General features: G+C 32.7%; 1 protein-coding gene across 1 annotated transcript; it reads left to right on the plus strand.

Moving 5' to 3' along the window:
- The first annotated feature begins 18,288 nt into the window (after positions 1 to 18,288).
- Positions 18,289 to 18,951, plus strand: LOC103848776. Its single transcript, XM_009125607.2, has one exon. The coding sequence runs from the start codon at positions 18,289 to 18,291 to the stop codon at positions 18,949 to 18,951; it is 663 nt and encodes a 220-aa protein (XP_009123855.2).
- The last annotated feature ends 308 nt before the right edge of the window (positions 18,952 to 19,259 follow it).

Consider the following 19,259-nt stretch of genomic DNA (forward strand, 5'->3'; position numbering starts at 1 on the left):
ATATAATTGAACTGGTAATTAATGTTCCGACATGCTATGGGCATAAGGCTGTTTGTTCCCTTTATGTACATGCATCTTCTCCTGTCACCCACCAAAACCATAAATTTTATTGTACGTACCTTACATAGAGATCCATTCAAAACTCAAACTAAGTTTTACATTATTTTGTTTTGTAGTGACACAATATATCTCGGTCAACTTATTGCATCAAGTTTTTTCTATTAAAAAACTTAATGTATCAAGTTATCAACATTTAAAGAAAAGTGAATAATTAATGAATGTCAGACAAAAACTTTCTCGAGCAAATAATGTAGAGCAGTGTTTCTTTCTATGAGCTCGACAAAATCAACACTTTGATATTGATAGCCTAGTGGCACATCCTAAATAAAGTGGTCACCAAAAATCCTTTGGGTTCGAACTCTCTAGTAGAGATAAATAGTGTATGACTGAGTTATCAAACAAGGGGGAAAAAGTATAGCAAACACTCAAAATTCCCGAATGAGAATTATATACCTTCTTTTGCAGTTATTATTTGATATGTTTGTAAGAACATTTTCTTGTTCTCGATAGGAACGAAAATCTATTTTTTTCTAACATTAACTATGACTTTCTTTAAAAAAGAATCCCAAATATTTCATTTATCGACTTAAGTGGACATAGGCAACGGTTACAACAGTAAATCTGAATAAAATCCGTACAATCTAAAACTATATCATTACACTTTTGAAGGATGCATATAGTCAAGTTACTTTGCAAACTTCGTGCATAAGTCTAACAAAGGATATACACTCAAGCTGCTTATCATAACTTTAGACCCGACTTATGTGGTCATTGCGCCTGGTTTCAAACTTCCGGTTAATCAGAGCGGGAAAACAAGTCTTTACAAACGAAAATCAAATTTTCAGAGATGATTTTTAAAATTAGAAGATGAGCATATAACCGATGAAAAAAAAAAGTTATTAAATACATACATGATTGGCGGAGACAATGATGAGATGGATCGTTAATGATTGACGTGAAATTATGGATAAGGTAGGTTCCCATTTTTGTGACTTGTGAGGTATGAGGGATTTGCTTTTGTTGTCGTTAGTAGTTAGGTTTAGGGTTGTATATGACTATAATAAGTTAATCCCTTATATATATTAATCATGGAGCATTACAACATATTTTTGTAGTCATGTATCATCACTATGATAGTTTCTAGATTTTTTTTAAAAAATTGGTCTACATAAATATATATTATATTTTTTTATTAAATTAACTATCAAATTAATTAGTAGTGTACAAAATAATATTTACAATTATTTCCTTGGTTAAAGCTATGAAATTATCTAATATGATTAACATATACGAAATTAATCATGAATAATATATATTTGATAACAATTTTTGTATTCGCTTTTTTTTATTAATTTTATATTATTAAAATAAATTAAACAATCACATTAAGCATATTAAAAAAATGTTATATTTTCAATTTTTAAAACGATTATAAATTATTAAAAATGGTAAAAGTCCTACATTGAAAATTTTGTGATCAATGGTTTAATTTGTTTTTGTTCAAGCAAGATAAAATTATCATAAATCGTAAGACGAAGTCTCATTAATAAATATAATATATATATATATATATATATATATATATATATATATATATATATATATATATATCATTTAAATTAAATTATATACTATATAAAAATAAATAAATATGTTAATATAAAATTTTGCATTGAAAAATTATTGAGATCTTAATATTTTAATTTTGAAATTTGTATTGAAAAATCTCACATTAAATTTTTTGTGATTAACGGTTTAAAGTTTTGTTAACAAATATAGAAATGTTAATAAAATCATATAAGTACTAGAAAGTGTCAATAATAAATATTTATGTTAAAATATACTATATATGTATCTATGTAAATATCACTAAAGTTTAATTATATATCATACAAAGTAAATAAAATGATTGTTTTAATTTATTTACCAAAAACATGATTGTATTTTTTTTTATTTATGTCCTTGCTATAAAGTATATACTTTTATGTATACAAATTTTTTTAATAGATACTTTATAATATGTTATTTGATCCTGATAATCCCATAAATACACTTGTTCAAATCGAAGTGATTTTTAATATTGGAAGCACTATATTCTTATATATATTATTTCATTCAGATTAAATAATTTAGTATTGATTTTTATTCCTAAAAAGATTTTAATGAAATATCATGACAAGATTCCAATTACATCATTTTGAGTTTGTTTGAAGAATGAGAGATTTGATCATTCGTCTAATGTTTGTTTTTCCCTAATAGTTTATCTATCTATTATAATTGTAAGAATGAGAGACTTGAATTATTTATTATAAGTTTTCTGGTTTATCATTTAATAAATCAAACAGTTCTTAATTTATACATAATTTACATATACTAGAATGATAAAGTATTATATATATTTTTATCGGTACACTCTTAAGTAACTAAACCTCAAAGGTGTATGTTAATAAAATAAGTAATTTGTTTTGTAGTTCTAGAATTAGATGATTTATAGACCGAGCTAGTGAATATATACTAGACATACATTTATATTTTGAGTCTGCACTTATATTCTATAAAAGCTTGATATATTAGATTTGAATACTAACATGTGAATAGAGTTTGCCAGTGTGTTTTTTTTCAAAAAGTTGATTCTTAGATATGTATTTGGAGTGCAAGTAATTTTTACATATAGAAAATAAAATCACTTATGCAGAGTCAATAGTAAACAAATCGAGAGCAGAAAACTTAATCTTCTTTCATCATTTTACAATCGATGTTGCCTATCTGGTTTTGGTGATTTGTGTCAGCCTGAAAACTTAATTTATTTTCGTGCGTATGAAATCTTAAAAATAATTAAAATGAGTTATAATATGTTAACTCTTCAACAACGATGATACATTTAAGAGGCCAACATTTGTATTCGTCATTTTACACCAACATTAGTATAAAAAGTTCACTTTATGCATGCGAGCAAGTTATCATCTCGTCACGTATTAACAATCTAGTAACGTATTAACAGTCAGTGGAATTATCTTTGCTGTCATGGTTAGTTTAACTAGTAAAGATTATGTATATGTTAACCATTGTTTGTGTTCAAAAAACATTGTTAGCAAAAATCGTTATATGGCAATTAGACGCTACATAGAATTGTTTAATCAGACATCTAGACGCCTAAACTGATTTAAAAAAAAATTGGTACAAAATCAGTTTGTTTATAACCAGTTTACCATCTAGACAGACGTTTTATAAACCGTATAGACCAATTTTAAAAGTATTGATTTTAACCATTTGACCTATATAGGACTTTTATCCGAGATCCGGATCCGATCCGCAAATCCGGATATCCGGAGGAACTGAATCCGGATCCGGATAGTAAGATGTTGGATCCGTCAAAGCCGGATCCGGATCTGGATATCTTAATTTTTTAGTCCGGATATCCGGATCCGTAAGTTTTGTTAATAACTATTTCAAAAATAGTAATATCTATATATAAAAATTAATTTTATTTAATATATTTAATATATTTTCATTTTTGTAATTGTATATATAAATTTTATGTAAATTTGTAATATTATACAAAGAAATAATTAAAAACATTATATATATAAAGAAATAATTAAAAACATTATATATATTTTTATTTTTAAATTATTTTTAATATTTTATATATATATATTAATATTATTTTTTATTTATTTTAAGGATCCAAATCCAGATCTGGATATCCGTCGAATATTACAACTTTTAGAAGGATATCCGACATCCAGATATCCATGAACCCCAGATCCGAATAAAGATAGTAAAATTATGGATCCGCCGGATAAAAATCCATATCCGTATACTTTAAAATTGTTTGGATACCCGATTCGTCGAGACCTACCAATAACCTTATGTACAAGTAAATAGCTACAGTTTGTGTTTTGTTATGTACATCAAATCAAGTACCCCACAAGCGTAAAAAGCGCAATTAGACATGCGAAGGCTAATACGTTTCTCTTAGAGCATCCGCAATGATGTTACTCTAAGGGGAGTCCTTAGAAAAAGTGTATTTTAATTTTTTAAGTATTATTATTTATTTTTTCTTTTTAAAATAAAAAAAATAAATATCAACCAATTGCGGGTCGCCACATGTCGTCGGGACCCACAAATAGTGCAAGGATTCACTAAGAAAGAGTCCTTATTTAGGAATTTTAAGGATTGAATCCTTAGCTTTTGGTGGGGTCTACCGATTATTTAATTATTTTTTTCCTAAGGACTTCCCCTTAAGGATTCTCATTGCGGATGCTCTTAGATGTGTGACTCAAAAAACTCTTTCTTATCTTTCGACCAGAAGATAATACAACGATAAACTTAGATTAAGCATCTATCTACATACGTTTGATACACAATTTCTAATCCAAACAAACCTCTTTTGTTGCTGAGCAATCCAAGCAAGCCTTATAGAAAGTTATACATGTTATAAGTCTATAATGGATATACAGCATTTCGATTGATTGTGACGAACTTTTTATACTAAATATTTCGATGCTCTAATCGGTTGAGGAAAAAATCGATATATCACTAAAATGTTAATGAGATATTTACTCCCGGAGACACAATTCAAGTTTCCAATTACCTAAAAAGACACTTTGAGCTCTGTGAACACTTCTTCTTAGTGAATTGTCTTATCTAACCCTTAACTATGTGAACTTTCTCCTTTCTTTGAATCATTAACTAGATGGAACCTTTTAACTAGAACCACTTTAATATTTTTAAAACAATAAAGCTAATTCCTTTTTTTCTTTATTAAAAACGTCTTTACCTATTCCCTTCCTAAATTCCTAGATCTTGTAACATCTAAGAAAACAACTCATAATCCTCTTTCTCTCTGTCTCAGATTTCTCGATCCAGAAATTGTAGTGTCCGTAATCACGCTGCTTTGCTTCGGTTTCAATCTCCGACATGGAAGGTTTGTTTCTCGTTTCACAAGCAATAACATAATTATAGTTTGTCCTAGCGGCTTAAAAACAAAACTCACTGTTTCTTGATGAATCTTTGTTTCATTGCAGAGAACAGAGAAGACCATGTCTCCCCGAGAGACTTTTCGCAACAGATCGGTTCTCTTGTCGCCGTCTGAATATTACTCAAGACCTAACACACTTGCTTTCATCCGCCATCGTCTTTGTGGTTCTCCAGAATTTGTGGACAAGATAGTTATGGACAAGATACTTGTGGTCAAGAGAATTGTGGTTAAGAGAATTGTGTTATAGAAGAGAGAATTGTGGATAAGATAGTTATGGACAAGATACTTGTGGTCAAGAGAATTGTGTTAACATTTTTATAAAGAAGCCATGCAATTCAAACCTCGTACTCACAAACATGATCCGTCCATAAGTATCCATCCACAAGAGCTTGTCCACGTGGTTACTATCAGCTTACGTAATGTTTTGACATTTTTTGTTGTTTCCAGCTTAACTAACTGTAAAATTATTTAAAGATGGAGACAATAATGATTTCGATAGGAGCTATACTAATTTTTTTGAATTGAATAGTCTCTTAAATCTTTATTTCTCAATATGTGGGAGGGAAGATGAAGATTGAACATGTATTCATAATCCATCCACAATCGTCCGTCCACAAGAACTTGTGTGCTTTTTATAGTAAACGTTATTGAACTTGTATTTTTGCATAATCATTTGAATAACACCATCCATTGTACTTCATATATTCTACCTAGCTCATCCACTAAGTTCAAAAATCGCATGTACACATCTATTTTTTAAGGCGCATCCACGTATCTACATCCACGCTTTGCTTGTTCTCACTTGTCTTTATGCTCGAACTAGCCAAAAATCTCAAAAATCTTAAGAAAATCTAAAAACTCAAACTTGAACGAGTTTTCATCCATAAATTTTCAAATCTATATCTCTCGAGTTCATGTTTTTATGTCTGCTTCTCTGTCCACGTCTTCTCTATCCATGTGTTTTCATTTAAGTCTTTCTTGTCTATATGTTTCCGTAAGAAAATTTAAATATAGAAATTATATATTAAAATGGATGTTAAAATGTAGAAAATAAGAAGTTATAATTTATGGTATTAAATAAAGTTGATTTATATATCTTTAACTTTTGAAAATAAACAAATTAAATACAAATGAAGATGAATGAAGAATAATAATTATATAAAAAGTCTTATTTCTCTCTCTTTCTCTCTCTAAGTAAGAACCATTCCATTAAAACTTTAGTTGGCTTACGGTTGATTCTTTAAAAACAATATCCTTCTACTTACACAAAAACAAGGTTATTTTTGTCTACAAAAGGACAGCTGTCCATACAAAGTACACACAAAGTGTGTCAAAGACACAATCAATACTATTAAAACAGAAGCAATTTTTATCTACTTACAAATAGTCTAGGTTTGACCATTATATTTAATTATATTTTTTATTATTTCTATTCATATGTAATCTATACTATTAAAGCAGGATCCTATTTTAAAAATTACCTTAGCCTGCCCTTTTCTTTAAACATTGACACTCTTTCATTAGGGTAATTATGACATTTTAGATTTAATGCAAGCCACAATTTTTTCTGGATTTTTTTGCTATATTCTATATTTTATAATATTTTAATAACAATTAAAGGTAACCAAATCTAACGAATATTGATAATACGTAAACATATAATTTAAACTAATCCCATCGAAAGTTTTACATTTAAAAATATAGTGTTATAATTTACAAAAAAAATATCATTTTTAAAATATGTTGAACATAGCAAAAATGAATTTAACGTTTCATGTTATTACGAAATTTACTTGGTCATATATAAATTATTTTATTATGAAACGAAGAATACTTCTTTTATAATAATTTAAGATATTTTCAAACTTGGGTAACTATCAAAATCATTAATACATTGTTTGAAATATGAATTAGCTCGAGATCTTTAAGATCCACAATATATGGAGAATAGCAAGTATACCTATATTTTGATATACAATATCTTTCAAGTTTGGAATATGCTATACGTATATTCCTAAAGCTATCTTAACCCTTGATTTACAGACACGATTTCTCATTACTATAAATATGGCTTTGTTAAACGTTTTCTAAACAAACCACTCATATTGTAAAATTAGCTCGAGATCTTTAATATTTTTGAGGATTCGATTGTTGTGGCTCTGGAATGATTTCTCTTTATGCATTGATTTTCCTATTCTGTTTTCAAGGTTTTGGAATATTGAACTGGATTCTCTGGTTTCTTTTGAGTTTTTTTTTCTGTTCATTTCTTTTTGAGCTTATTGGATATTTGTTTGAGGTTTTTAACACAAAAGTTTGTAAAGTCATTACAGCTTTATCAAGTAGATAATACAAGGTTGGCAGGCTTTTGTGTTTTGACATTTCAGGATTAGTATGACTGTTTAAGTCTTATAACCTTTTCTCGTGGCTCTGGTGTTTACAAGCATATAGAGTTCTCTCACTTGATTCACTATGGTTGGTACTTTTTTTCTTATTCTATTAAACACTTTATATGTGTTCATGGGGTCTTGGGGTTCACGTTAAGCGGGATGTAGAGTCATATATACAAGGAACAAGAGGTTGCAAAAAAAAAAACTAAAAGGTCCCAGGTTTTTGTGGATACATAGTATCTCAAAGGAAGTACAAGAAAGGAAATCGGGTGGTCTATCTTGGTATATATTACATGAGTTTTTGATGGACACATGGTACACCCTTCATTCAATATATAGGTTTCTCAACGATCAAAGGTCTATGGGATGCAATAATTTATGGGAGGTCCTTATTATGGGTTGATGGTTGTTTATCGTGCTATACGGTTTTGCGAGTTTTGAACATAGTTGTATTATGTATAATACATGGCTGGTTAATCAAAGAATGCATTTTTTATTATTTCTATTCATATGTAATCTATACTATTAAAGCAGGATCCTATTTTAAAAATTACCTTAGCCTGCCCTTTTCTTTAAACATTGACACTCTTTCATTAGGGTAATTATGACATTTTAGATTTAATGCAAGCCACAATTTTTTCTGGATTTTTTTGCTATATTCTATATTTTATAATATTTTAATAACAATTAAAGGTAACCAAATCTAACGAATATTGATAATACGTAAACATATAATTTAAACTAATCCCATCGAAAGTTTTACATTTAAAAATATAGTGTTATAATTTACAAAAAAAATATCATTTTTAAAATATGTTGAACATAGCAAAAATGAATTTAACGTTTCATGTTATTACGAAATTTACTTGGTCATATATAAATTATTTTATTATGAAACGAAGAATACTTCTTTTATAATAATTTAAGATATTTTCAAACTTGGGTAACTATCAAAATCATTAATACATTGTTTGAAATATGAATTAGCTCGAGATCTTTAAGATCCACAATATATGGAGAATAGCAAGTATACCTATATTTTGATATACAATATCTTTCAAGTTTGGAATATGCTATACGTATATTCCTAAAGCTATCTTAACCCTTGATTTACAGACACGATTTCTCATTACTATAAATATGGCTTTGTTAAACGTTTTCTAAACAAACCACTCATATTGTAAAATTAGCTCGAGATCTTTAATATTTTTGAGGATTCGATTGTTGTGGCTCTGGAATGATTTCTCTTTATGCATTGATTTTCCTATTCTGTTTTCAAGGTTTTGGAATATTGAACTGGATTCTCTGGTTTCTTTTGAGTTTTTTTTTTCTGTTCATTTCTTTTTGAGCTTATTGGATATTTGTTTGAGGTTTTTAACACAAAAGTTTGTAAAGTCATTACAGCTTTATCAAGTAGATAATACAAGGTTGGCAGGCTTTTGTGTTTTGACATTTCAGGATTAGTATGACTGTTTAAGTCTTATAACCTTTTCTCGTGGCTCTGGTGTTTACAAGCATATAGAGTTCTCTCACTTGATTCACTATGGTTGGTACTTTTTTTCTTATTCTATTAAACACTTTATATGTGTTCATGGGGTCTTGGGGTTCACGTTAAGCGGGATGTAGAGTCATATATACAAGGAACAAGAGGTTGCAAAAAAAAAAACTAAAAGGTCCCAGGTTTTTGTGGATACATAGTATCTCAAAGGAAGTACAAGAAAGGAAATCGGGTGGTCTATCTTGGTATATATTACATGAGTTTTTGATGGACACATGGTACACCCTTCATTCAATATATAGGTTTCTCAACGATCAAAGGTCTATGGGATGCAATAATTTATGGGAGGTCCTTATTATGGGTTGATGGTTGTTTATCGTGCTATACGGTTTTGCGAGTTTTGAACATAGTTGTATTATGTATAATACATGGCTGGTTAATCAAAGAATGCATCTTTCAGTCCAAGTCTTATTATGATAACAAGGAAATATATAGCGGGTTGTTTATGTATTCATATTTCATTGGAAGGAACTTTTACTAATAGCATAGCGAAAAAAAATGTAAACTAAATGGGTAAAGAGTATGGAGAAAAGTTCCCTGTTGTTGCAGACAATAAGATGTTAACAAGATGTTCAAGGGGCTAACCAGTAGGCAGAGGTTTGTTCTCTGGATAGATTCCATGGAAATTTGATTGGGAGGTTAGTCAGTTTTTACAGATGTATACTCTCAGTTTTTCATTAAGAATAGTGTATCGGTGGACATGTCGTACGTATAACAGACGCTTTTATTATACTGTTTCAGAAAAATATCAAATTCTAGGCACTGCAAACAAACAAGAACTTTTTCCGAATCTCATTTGAGAGCAATACAAAAATATTAAAGCATGAACAAACAAATTAAACTTAGTTGATTAATCAATGAAAATAATTAAAAAAAACTTAAGTTAATTTCCTATTTCAATTATCACCAATGGTTTATATATTATTATCGTTTAAAAAATTAGAAATTGATATTGTAACAAATTCCTAAACTCCAATAAACAGATTAAAGAATAACTTGGGCAACATTACATATATTAACTACACGCTCTAATCTATACAATTCCTATATTATATTCCATACACAGTAAGTTTTGAAACCTTTTAAAACATGATGATGTAATGTTACTCCAATTCTGTGTAGACGTATTAGAAATCTATTATTATTTTATAAACAAAGATAATCATTTAAAAACAAAAAATATAAATAATCAACGTAATTATATTAATACAATTATATTATAAATAAAGATAAAATCTATGAAACAAATTACAGTTTACAAATATATTTTAAAATAAAATTTTAAAAGGAAAATTATTTTGTGTCTTCAAAGTGCGGATCAAAATCTAAAAAAAGATAAAAAAAAGTTTAAGTTTTCTATAAAATTAAACACAAATATATGAAAATATGACATTTACTAAATATTTGTAAATTTTTTAAAAACATTTTAAGGAAAATAAATCCGCGCTTTGAAAGCGCGGGTCAAAATCTAGTGTGTACTTAAATGAAAAGAGAAGACAGAAAGTGTCTTTCTGCGTAAGTCTCTCAATGTTAATATGTACATATTAGTTTTTTTTTAATATTTAATTAAGTTATAGTGGTCTTTTTTTCGTCTCTCTTATGCTATAAAAGTCTCAACATATCAACCGTACAAAAGCAATGAAAGGGTACTGATGTTTGTTTTCAAACTAATTAAATACAGGCTAAAGGGTACTATATGATTGGAGAATAATAATTTAAGTAATAGTGGGGATTGGGAAGTAATGAAAAAGGGTAATGTGACACGATGTAATGCTAAATAATTTGAACGAGATTAGGTCGTAAGGGACCATTTCGCATTCATAACCTCAAAATGCTTTTAGGTATCATTACAAATAAATGCCCCAACGTGGCTGCCCTTTTCACTTGTCTTCCCAACATCTTATCTCACTTATATTGATATGAGTGTTCTAACTTTTGATGTTTTTTTTTCCATAGATATTACATAGTCAATATAAGAGATATGTATAGAAAGGACCTTTGTGTAATTACTATTGTATTAGGGCTTCTGTATTTCATATAAATATTGTACTACTCTGTACGTAATATGATTATCACATTACCATTCTCTATATGGTATCAGAGCAACATCGATACCTAAATCACCTCTAAAGTATTTTTCTTTTCAGCCGCCACAAGTTCTCTTACGACACAAATGTCGAACTCCCCGGCTACCTCCGCTGAGACTATCAATGTCTCCGATGGGCCTGTTCTCATTAATGTGAACATGGCAAACGTCACCAAGCTAACCGTCTCCAACTACATCATGTGGAGTCGTCAGGTGCACGCTCTCCTCGACGGGTACGATCTCGCTGGATACCTAGACGGATCGACCATCGTCCCACCGCCAACAGAGACTGTTGATGGTGTTGTCACTGCCAACACACCATACACATTCTGGAAACGCCAAGATAAGCTACTCTATAGTGCTCTTATTGGTACGGTAACCAACTCAATTCAACCCTTGCTCTCCAAGGCAACCACGGCGGCTGAGATCTGGAGTACACTCGCTTCCACCTATGCAAAACCTAGCCGAGGCCATATTCAACAGCTCCGACAGCAGATCAAGTACTGGTCTAAGGGTACAAAGTCTATTGATGAGTATATCCAAGGCCTAACCACACGTTTTGATCAGTTGGCGCTTCTTGGCAAGACCCTTGATGTTGAGGATCAACTTGAGGCAATCATAGATGGCCTCCCTGCAGAGTATAAAATGGTCGCTGATCAGTTAGAAGGACGTGACACGCCTCCATCTATCACTGAGGTTCATGAGAAGTTGATAAACTATGAAGCTAAGCTGCAACTTGCGGCTACCGTGGTCACCACGACACCTCCGGTCACTGCAAACACAGTTGCTTACCGTGGATCTAATCGCAATAACAACAGAGGACAACCACAGAAGAGCAACTACAGAAACAATCAACCCTCGCAGCAACAGCCTCAGTACTATCCACGTCCGAAACACACTCCGCGCCCTTATCAAGGTCGGTGTCAGATTTGTGGAATTCATGGACATAGTGCTCGTACGTGTTCTCAACTTCAGCAACAAACCAGTGGCTTCTACTCTCCGCAGAACCAGAATGCTCCATGGACACCGCGTGCAAACATGGTCGTTGCTCCGATGTATGATCAGAACAATTGGATTCTCGATTCTGGGGCTACACACCACATCACGTCTGATCTCAATAACCTATCTCTTCATCAACCTTACACGGGGGGTGAAGACGTTATGATCGCTGACGGCTCAGGTTTGCAGATTGCCAACACTGGTTCTGCTATTCTCTCTACTCCTCATCGATTAATGTCATTACGAGATGTTCTTTATGTTCCTGATATTAAAAAGAACTTGATCTCTGTTTATCGGATGTGTAATTCTAATCAAGTTTCGGTGGAATTCTTTCCTGCTCATTTTCAGGTGAAGGATCTCAAAACGGGGGTCCGATTGCTCCAAGGCAGGACTAAGAATGAGTTGTACGAGTGGCCAGTCAATCCGCAATCTCCATCTACCCATTTCGCCTCCCCTTCACCCAAAACCACCCTTGCGTCCTGGCATTTCAGACTTCGCCATCCGTCTTTATCAGTTCTTAAATCAGTTGTTTCTCAGTTTTCATTACCCATGTCTCAATCTTTGCAAAAACAATTTTTATGCTCAGATTGTCTTATCAATAAAACTCACAAACAAACTTTCCACCAAAACACAATAACTTCTACACACCCACTTCAAATCATATATTCTGATGTTTGGTCATCTCCTGTCTTATCGATTGATGGCTGCAAATATTACTTGGTGTTAGTTGATCATCACACGAGATATACATGGATGTATCCGATACGAAGGAAATCTGATGTTAAGGATGTGTTCATCAAGTTTAAGGCGCTTGTTGAAAATCGATTCAAGCACAAGATAGTCATTTTCTTTTCAGATAATGGGGGTGAGTTCATCGCATTGCGATCTTTTCTCGCGGAAAATGGGATTACACATCTTACCTCACCTCCCCATACTCCTGAGCACAACGAGATATCTGAAAGGAAGCATCGCCATGTGGTTGAAACCGGTCTTACCTTGCTTCATCATGCCTCACTTCCTCAAAATTATTGGAGCTATGCTTTCACTGCTGCCGTTTACTTGATTAACCGCATGCCGACCCCAGTCATCGACAATGAGTCCCCGTACTTCAAACTTTTTGGCACACAACCCAACTATCTCAAGTTGCGCGTATTTGGCTGCGCGTGCTTCCCCTGGCTGCGTCCTTATGCTGCTCATAAACTGGATACACGCTCGGCTTTGTGTGTCTTTCTTGGATATTCGTTGTCCCAGAGTGCATATCTATGCTTAGACAAGACGACAGGCCGTATTTACACCTCAAGGCATGTCACCTTTGATGAAACACACTTTCCATTTAAAATGGTGACAATGTCCTCTCAGTCTTTGTGATGATCAGCCCTCACCAACCCAGCCTTTCAACCCTCATACCCAGGTCCCGACTAAGCTGCTCGTACCAACTTAACCTCCGTCTGAGATTCTTCACCACTCGCCTGCTGCAACTGCTACTCCGGCGACAACAACTGCGCCACCCTCATCTTCAACGCCAACTCCAACGGCTCCTTTAGCGCCAACTCCACCACCAACTACTGTCTCTCCTCCTCCAAATAATTCAACCGCCTCTCCGCTGTTACCTCCTCCTGCCCCACAACTACAACCCCCACAACCACCACCAAATACACACCCGATGCGTACACAAGGCAAGAATAATATCACCAAACCAGTCCAAAAATATTCCCTAAACACCGTCACCCTCAAACCCACCATTCCCAAAACTGTAGCTTAGGCGCTAAAGGATCCGAACTGGAGAAATGCCATGCTTGAGGAGATCAATGCTCAGATAAGAAATGGGACGCATGAACTTGTTCCTCCACGCCTTGATCAAAATGTTGTTGGCTGTAAGTGGATTTTTACTATCAAATACTTACCTGATGGAAGTGTTGACAGGTATAAGGCACGCCTGGTGGCTCGTGGCTTCACTCAACAACCTGGCAAAGACTTCACAGATACTTTTAGCCCTGTGATCAAATCCACAACGGTGCGATCGGTTCTTCATCTCGCCGTCAACAATGACTGGAGCATTCGGCAGATCGATGTAAACAATGCATTTTTGCAGGGTCGACTCAAAGATGAAGTGTATGTGAAACAGCCCCCTGGCTTTGTGGATCAAGATCGACCACATTTTGTCTGTCGCTTGAAGAAAGCACTCTATGGCTTGCGCCAGGCTCCCCGGGCTTGGTATCAAGAATTACGCAACTACCTCCTTACTCTTGGGTTCGTAAACTCAGTTGCAGACACATCACTCTTTATCAAGCGGGCTGGTCACCAGGTTCTCTATGTTCTTGTCTATGTTGATGACATGTTAATCACCGGCAATGACAAGTCTGCGATCTCTCAACTCATTACCACTCTTGATAGCCGTTTTTCCTTGAAGGATCTCGGAGAAACCAAATATTTTCTGGGTGTTGAGATGACTCGAAGCTCATATGGTCTACATCTTCGTCAACAGAGGTACATCACGGATCTTCTTGAGAAGACTAAGATGACAGCTGCGAAACCTGTCTCCACACCAATGTCTCCGACGCCCAAGCTCTCTCTCAAGTCCGGTACAAAGCTAGACAATGCCAGTGAATACAGAGCAACGATTGGCAGCTTACAATACTTGTCCTTCACGCGGCCTGATATAGCTTATGCTGTGAATAAGTTGTCTCAGTACATGCACTGCCCAACGGATCTTCACTGGTCTGCAGCGAAACGTATCTTGCGTTATCTAGCTGGCACACCAAGTCATGGTATTCTTTTGCGTCGCAACACTCCCCTCACTCTACATGGTTTCTCGGATGCTGACTGGGCCGGGGATGTCGATGATTTCCTCTCCACCAACGCCTATGTAGTGTACTTGGGAAGTAGCCCCATTTCTTGGTCGTCACGAAAACAAAAAGGTGTGGCTCGCTCTTCCACTGAAGCAGAGTACCGAGCAGTTGCGAATGCTGCCTCTGAAATTTGCTGGATCACTTCATTGCTCACCGAACTTGGAGTTCGACTGTCCACTCCTCATGTGATATACTGTGACAACATCGGAGCCACTCATCTATCAGCCAATCCCATCTTCCATTCTCGTATGAAACACCTTGCACTTGATTTCCATTTCATTCGCGACAATGTGCAAGCTGGAACTCTGCGAGTCTCTCATGTTTCCACTCGTGATCAGTTAGCTGATCCTCTTACAAAAGCCCTTTCAAGACCACGGTTTCAAGAATTACTCAGCAAGCTCGGAGTTACGTCAGTACCTCCTACTTGAGGGAGCATATAAGAGATATGTATAGAAAGGACCTTTGTGTAATTACTATTGTATTAGGGTTTCTGTATTTCATATAAATACTGTACTACTCTGTACGTAATATGATTATCACATTACCATTCTCTATAGTCAATATATGTACATGTTGTAGTTCGAGAGTTACATTTTAGGTTTTTTTTTAAACTAGTAAACAGGCACCGAAGGTTGTGTTACTTCCCGATCCCTTTTTCTATAAGGGTTCTTGGTTTGATGATGAGTGTAGACGGGCACAACATATTGGTCTGAAAACTCTAATTTTTTGGATTATTTTTCCGAACAACAACATCGTCGCTAGGTGACTCACTCTCGTGCGGTTGGACGTTGTCTCCGTCAAGTTCCTTTGAAGTTTTGTGCTTCAATTCTTTTAGCGGTTCTTTGTCGGATTGGTATGTTGCAAGATGCATGAGCCCTTGTTTCTAGGTTTGAAGGCGCCTATCTCTCGATAATACGTGGTTTCCAATTATTTTTCTTTGACATTTACCATTTTATAGATTTCTCATTTTCTAACTTGTTTTTGAGCTTAAATCCTTTTATGTTTTTGGTTTCAAGTCTTTGTTGTCGTAGATTATCGTTGTTTAGTTTCAATTTCTACATTTTGTTACTTGTTTTTTTTCTATAGTCTCTGTCACAAATTTAAAAATCTGCTATAAATTTTAATATTCTATCCTGAAGAATCAAATTATTATTCCATTTATTTTCAGGAAAATTGTATCATTTCCTAGTATATTTTTTTCAATCAGAATGCACAGAATCAAAGCCTACGTTATCACATACAAAAAATGTTTATTGAAGACAATTATAAATACAAAAATATCTCACTAGCAAAATAATAAATAAAGCAGTAAAAATCTTCTATGACAAAAAGATTATTTGTTTGCAACATCCTTTTTCTCACTATCATGGTGTACTAGCTATGTGGTTTTGTCCATCATGCATACCGGTAATAATTTCAAAACTGATGATATTTATTTATTTATTTAAATATAGAAACCTGAATTTAACCTTTTTAAAATATTTAAATATTAAAATTGAAACTGTAAATAGTTATTTGTTTTTTGGTTTAAATTTTATAATTTGGTTATTTTTGAGTCTAGTTAACTTGTAATAAAATTAAATCAAGAATAACAGTTTTGTTTATCATATTGTACATAATAAATAAATACATTTTAACCAAATAAATCTAATAAATGATAGTTTATCTGGTTTGTTTTGTTCAAAATATATTAAATCTATAAAAACAATTTATTTTGTTGAACAAACTATGGAAGTTCATTTATTTTGTTGAACAAACTATGGAAGTTCTGGTGTTGATAAGCGGTTTCTATGAATTACAAAAAAAAAGGGTAGATGTTATCATTTGGTAAGCTAGGGACAGCTGCAGATTGTAGTACAATAGAACATCAATAAATTAATACTCAATAAATTAATAATTTTTGAAAATTAATAAATTTTGGAATTTAATAAATTTTGTCAGTCCTAACTTGAACCGATTCAAAATTTGACATAAATCGATAAAATAATAAAATAATATTTTTTGTAGAAAATCTATATAAATATATGGTTCCATTAAAATTATAAATTAATAATTTATATGTATATATATTTTATATAAGTAAGAACTATTATTATATTATTTGTTTTATATTCATAATGAAATTATCTTTATAGTTTCTTAACACTTAATATATTTTTTGATGAGATTTAGACCACAAGGAGAAAAATGACCAAAATGTTTCATTTAATAGGTAAAATGACCATAATACCCTAGATATATAAAAATGAAAAAATAAAAAATTAGTTTTATATTATATGTTTTCAAATTCAAACTTTTTTATAAATTTTTTTTATATTTTTTTTTCAAATTTTCTTTTTGTAATTCGAAAATACTTTTTGAAACTATTTTTAAAATTTTTATTTTTAAAATTTTTATTTTAATTTTTTATTTTATAAAATTTTTATTTTTATTTTTTATTTTATAAAATTTTAAATCTCAATTCCAAATCCACACCCCTTAACTCTAAACCCTAAGGTTTGAATTAGTTAACCTTAGAGCATGTTTATTGCAGGTCTCTTAGCTTGGGTAATATAAGAGACATCTTTTAGCTTTTTTAGTTAAAAGCTAAGAGATTGTATCTTATATTACGGTAAGAGACCCAACCTAAGAGACTTACAATAAGCATGCTCTTAGGGGTATAAGTGTATATTTACTTTTCTAATGAAACATTTTGGTCATTTTGATCCTTCGAATTTATATTTGTGACAAAAACTTTTTTAGTGTTACCCAAGGGTATTTTCCATTTAATAATATTATATATAAAAACACATTTAAGTTTTATTTAATATATATTATATACACCAAATAATGTAATAATATAAATTTCAAATTTGAAAAAATAACAGTTAATGTCTATACACTAAAATCAAATACTTTTTAATCTTAGAATATATATATATATATATCTTAGAATAAAAAATCTAAATAAGGAAATTTTTTAAAATGAATATTTAATATTTTTATAAATTAATAAAATTTCAAAGTCCTAATATTATTAATTTATAGTGGTTCTATTGCATATCTCATTTATTTGGGAGTTTGAAAGTTTTGAATATTATTACAATTATTATCTGGATGTATATGATTTATTTCTGTTCCAGCTGAGATTTCTATTCCATTTTCATTTATTTTGAACGGTTGTAAAACTTTCATTAAAAAAGAAAACTGTAGTAGGTAATGGAGTGGAGTGCCGCTTCTGGACGGATAACTGGTCCCTGTTGGGCTCTCTGCAGGACCACTTCGCTTCAACTCTGGCATCCAGACAGGGGATCCCCATGGCTGCTACTCTAGCGAATCTTAACAGGTCGGGCAACTGGTTACTACCTCGTGCATGATCGGAGACAATGATTCAGGTTCAAGTAGCTCTAACAACTATGGTTCTGCAAGAGGGAATTGAGGACAGTTATGAATGGATAGTAGAAGGAGTAGCATCGGGAAAATACAAAACTTCACAAGTATATTGGGAACTGAAGGGAGAAGAAGCTAAAGTTCCGTGGGCGAAGGTGGTGTGGACAAAACGAGGAATCCCAAAACACAGCTTTCTTGTCTGGTTAGTTGTGTTGAATAGATGCCCAACGCGTGATCGTCTCCTTGCTTGGGGACTATCGGTGGATAGTAATTGCTTGTTGTGTAATTTGGAACCGGAATCTAGGGATCACCTGTTCTTTAGATGCCCTTTCTCTATGAGAGTTTGGTCGGAAGTCGGACGCAGATGTTCATTCACTTCCTCCCCCTCTTGGCAAGATACAATAAACCGTCTGATGGCACTAACTGGGGACAGACATGCAAATCGCCTCATCCTCTTATGTTGGCAAGCGGTGATCTACTTTTTGTGGCGTGAGCGGAATCAGCGGCTCCATAGTCAGCGGTTCCAATCATCAGACATGATTATCTCCTCCTTGGATCGTCTGATCAGGGACAAGATACTGAGCTATAGATCTTCATCGCCGTCCCTATCCTCCTCTCTCATGCAAAGGTGGTTTAACACACTGTCGATACCTCCATGAATTGATCTCCCTGACTCCTCTATCTGATCTTTTGAAAAAATTCAACCTTGTCATTCTGATCTCAATTATGGGTTATATGTATGTACGGGCTTTTGTGTAGGGGTTTGACTATAGCTTTCTGCTTGTAAAACTTTTTATTTCTTTCCGTAATTTTAATATGAATGCCTTTAGTCAAAAAAAAAAAAAAGAAAACTGTTGTAAAACTTTTTTTCGTTCAATTACGATAAAAGTTAAGATGACAAAAAACATAATTGTCATGAGTCCAAATCCAAAAGCGTTAGCTAACGATTCCCTCTATCCAAATGCTA

The sequence above is a fragment of the Brassica rapa genome, chromosome A07, assembly GCF_000309985.2.
Source record: "Brassica rapa cultivar Chiifu-401-42 chromosome A07, CAAS_Brap_v3.01, whole genome shotgun sequence".
Classification (NCBI taxonomy): domain Eukaryota; kingdom Viridiplantae; phylum Streptophyta; class Magnoliopsida; order Brassicales; family Brassicaceae; genus Brassica; species Brassica rapa.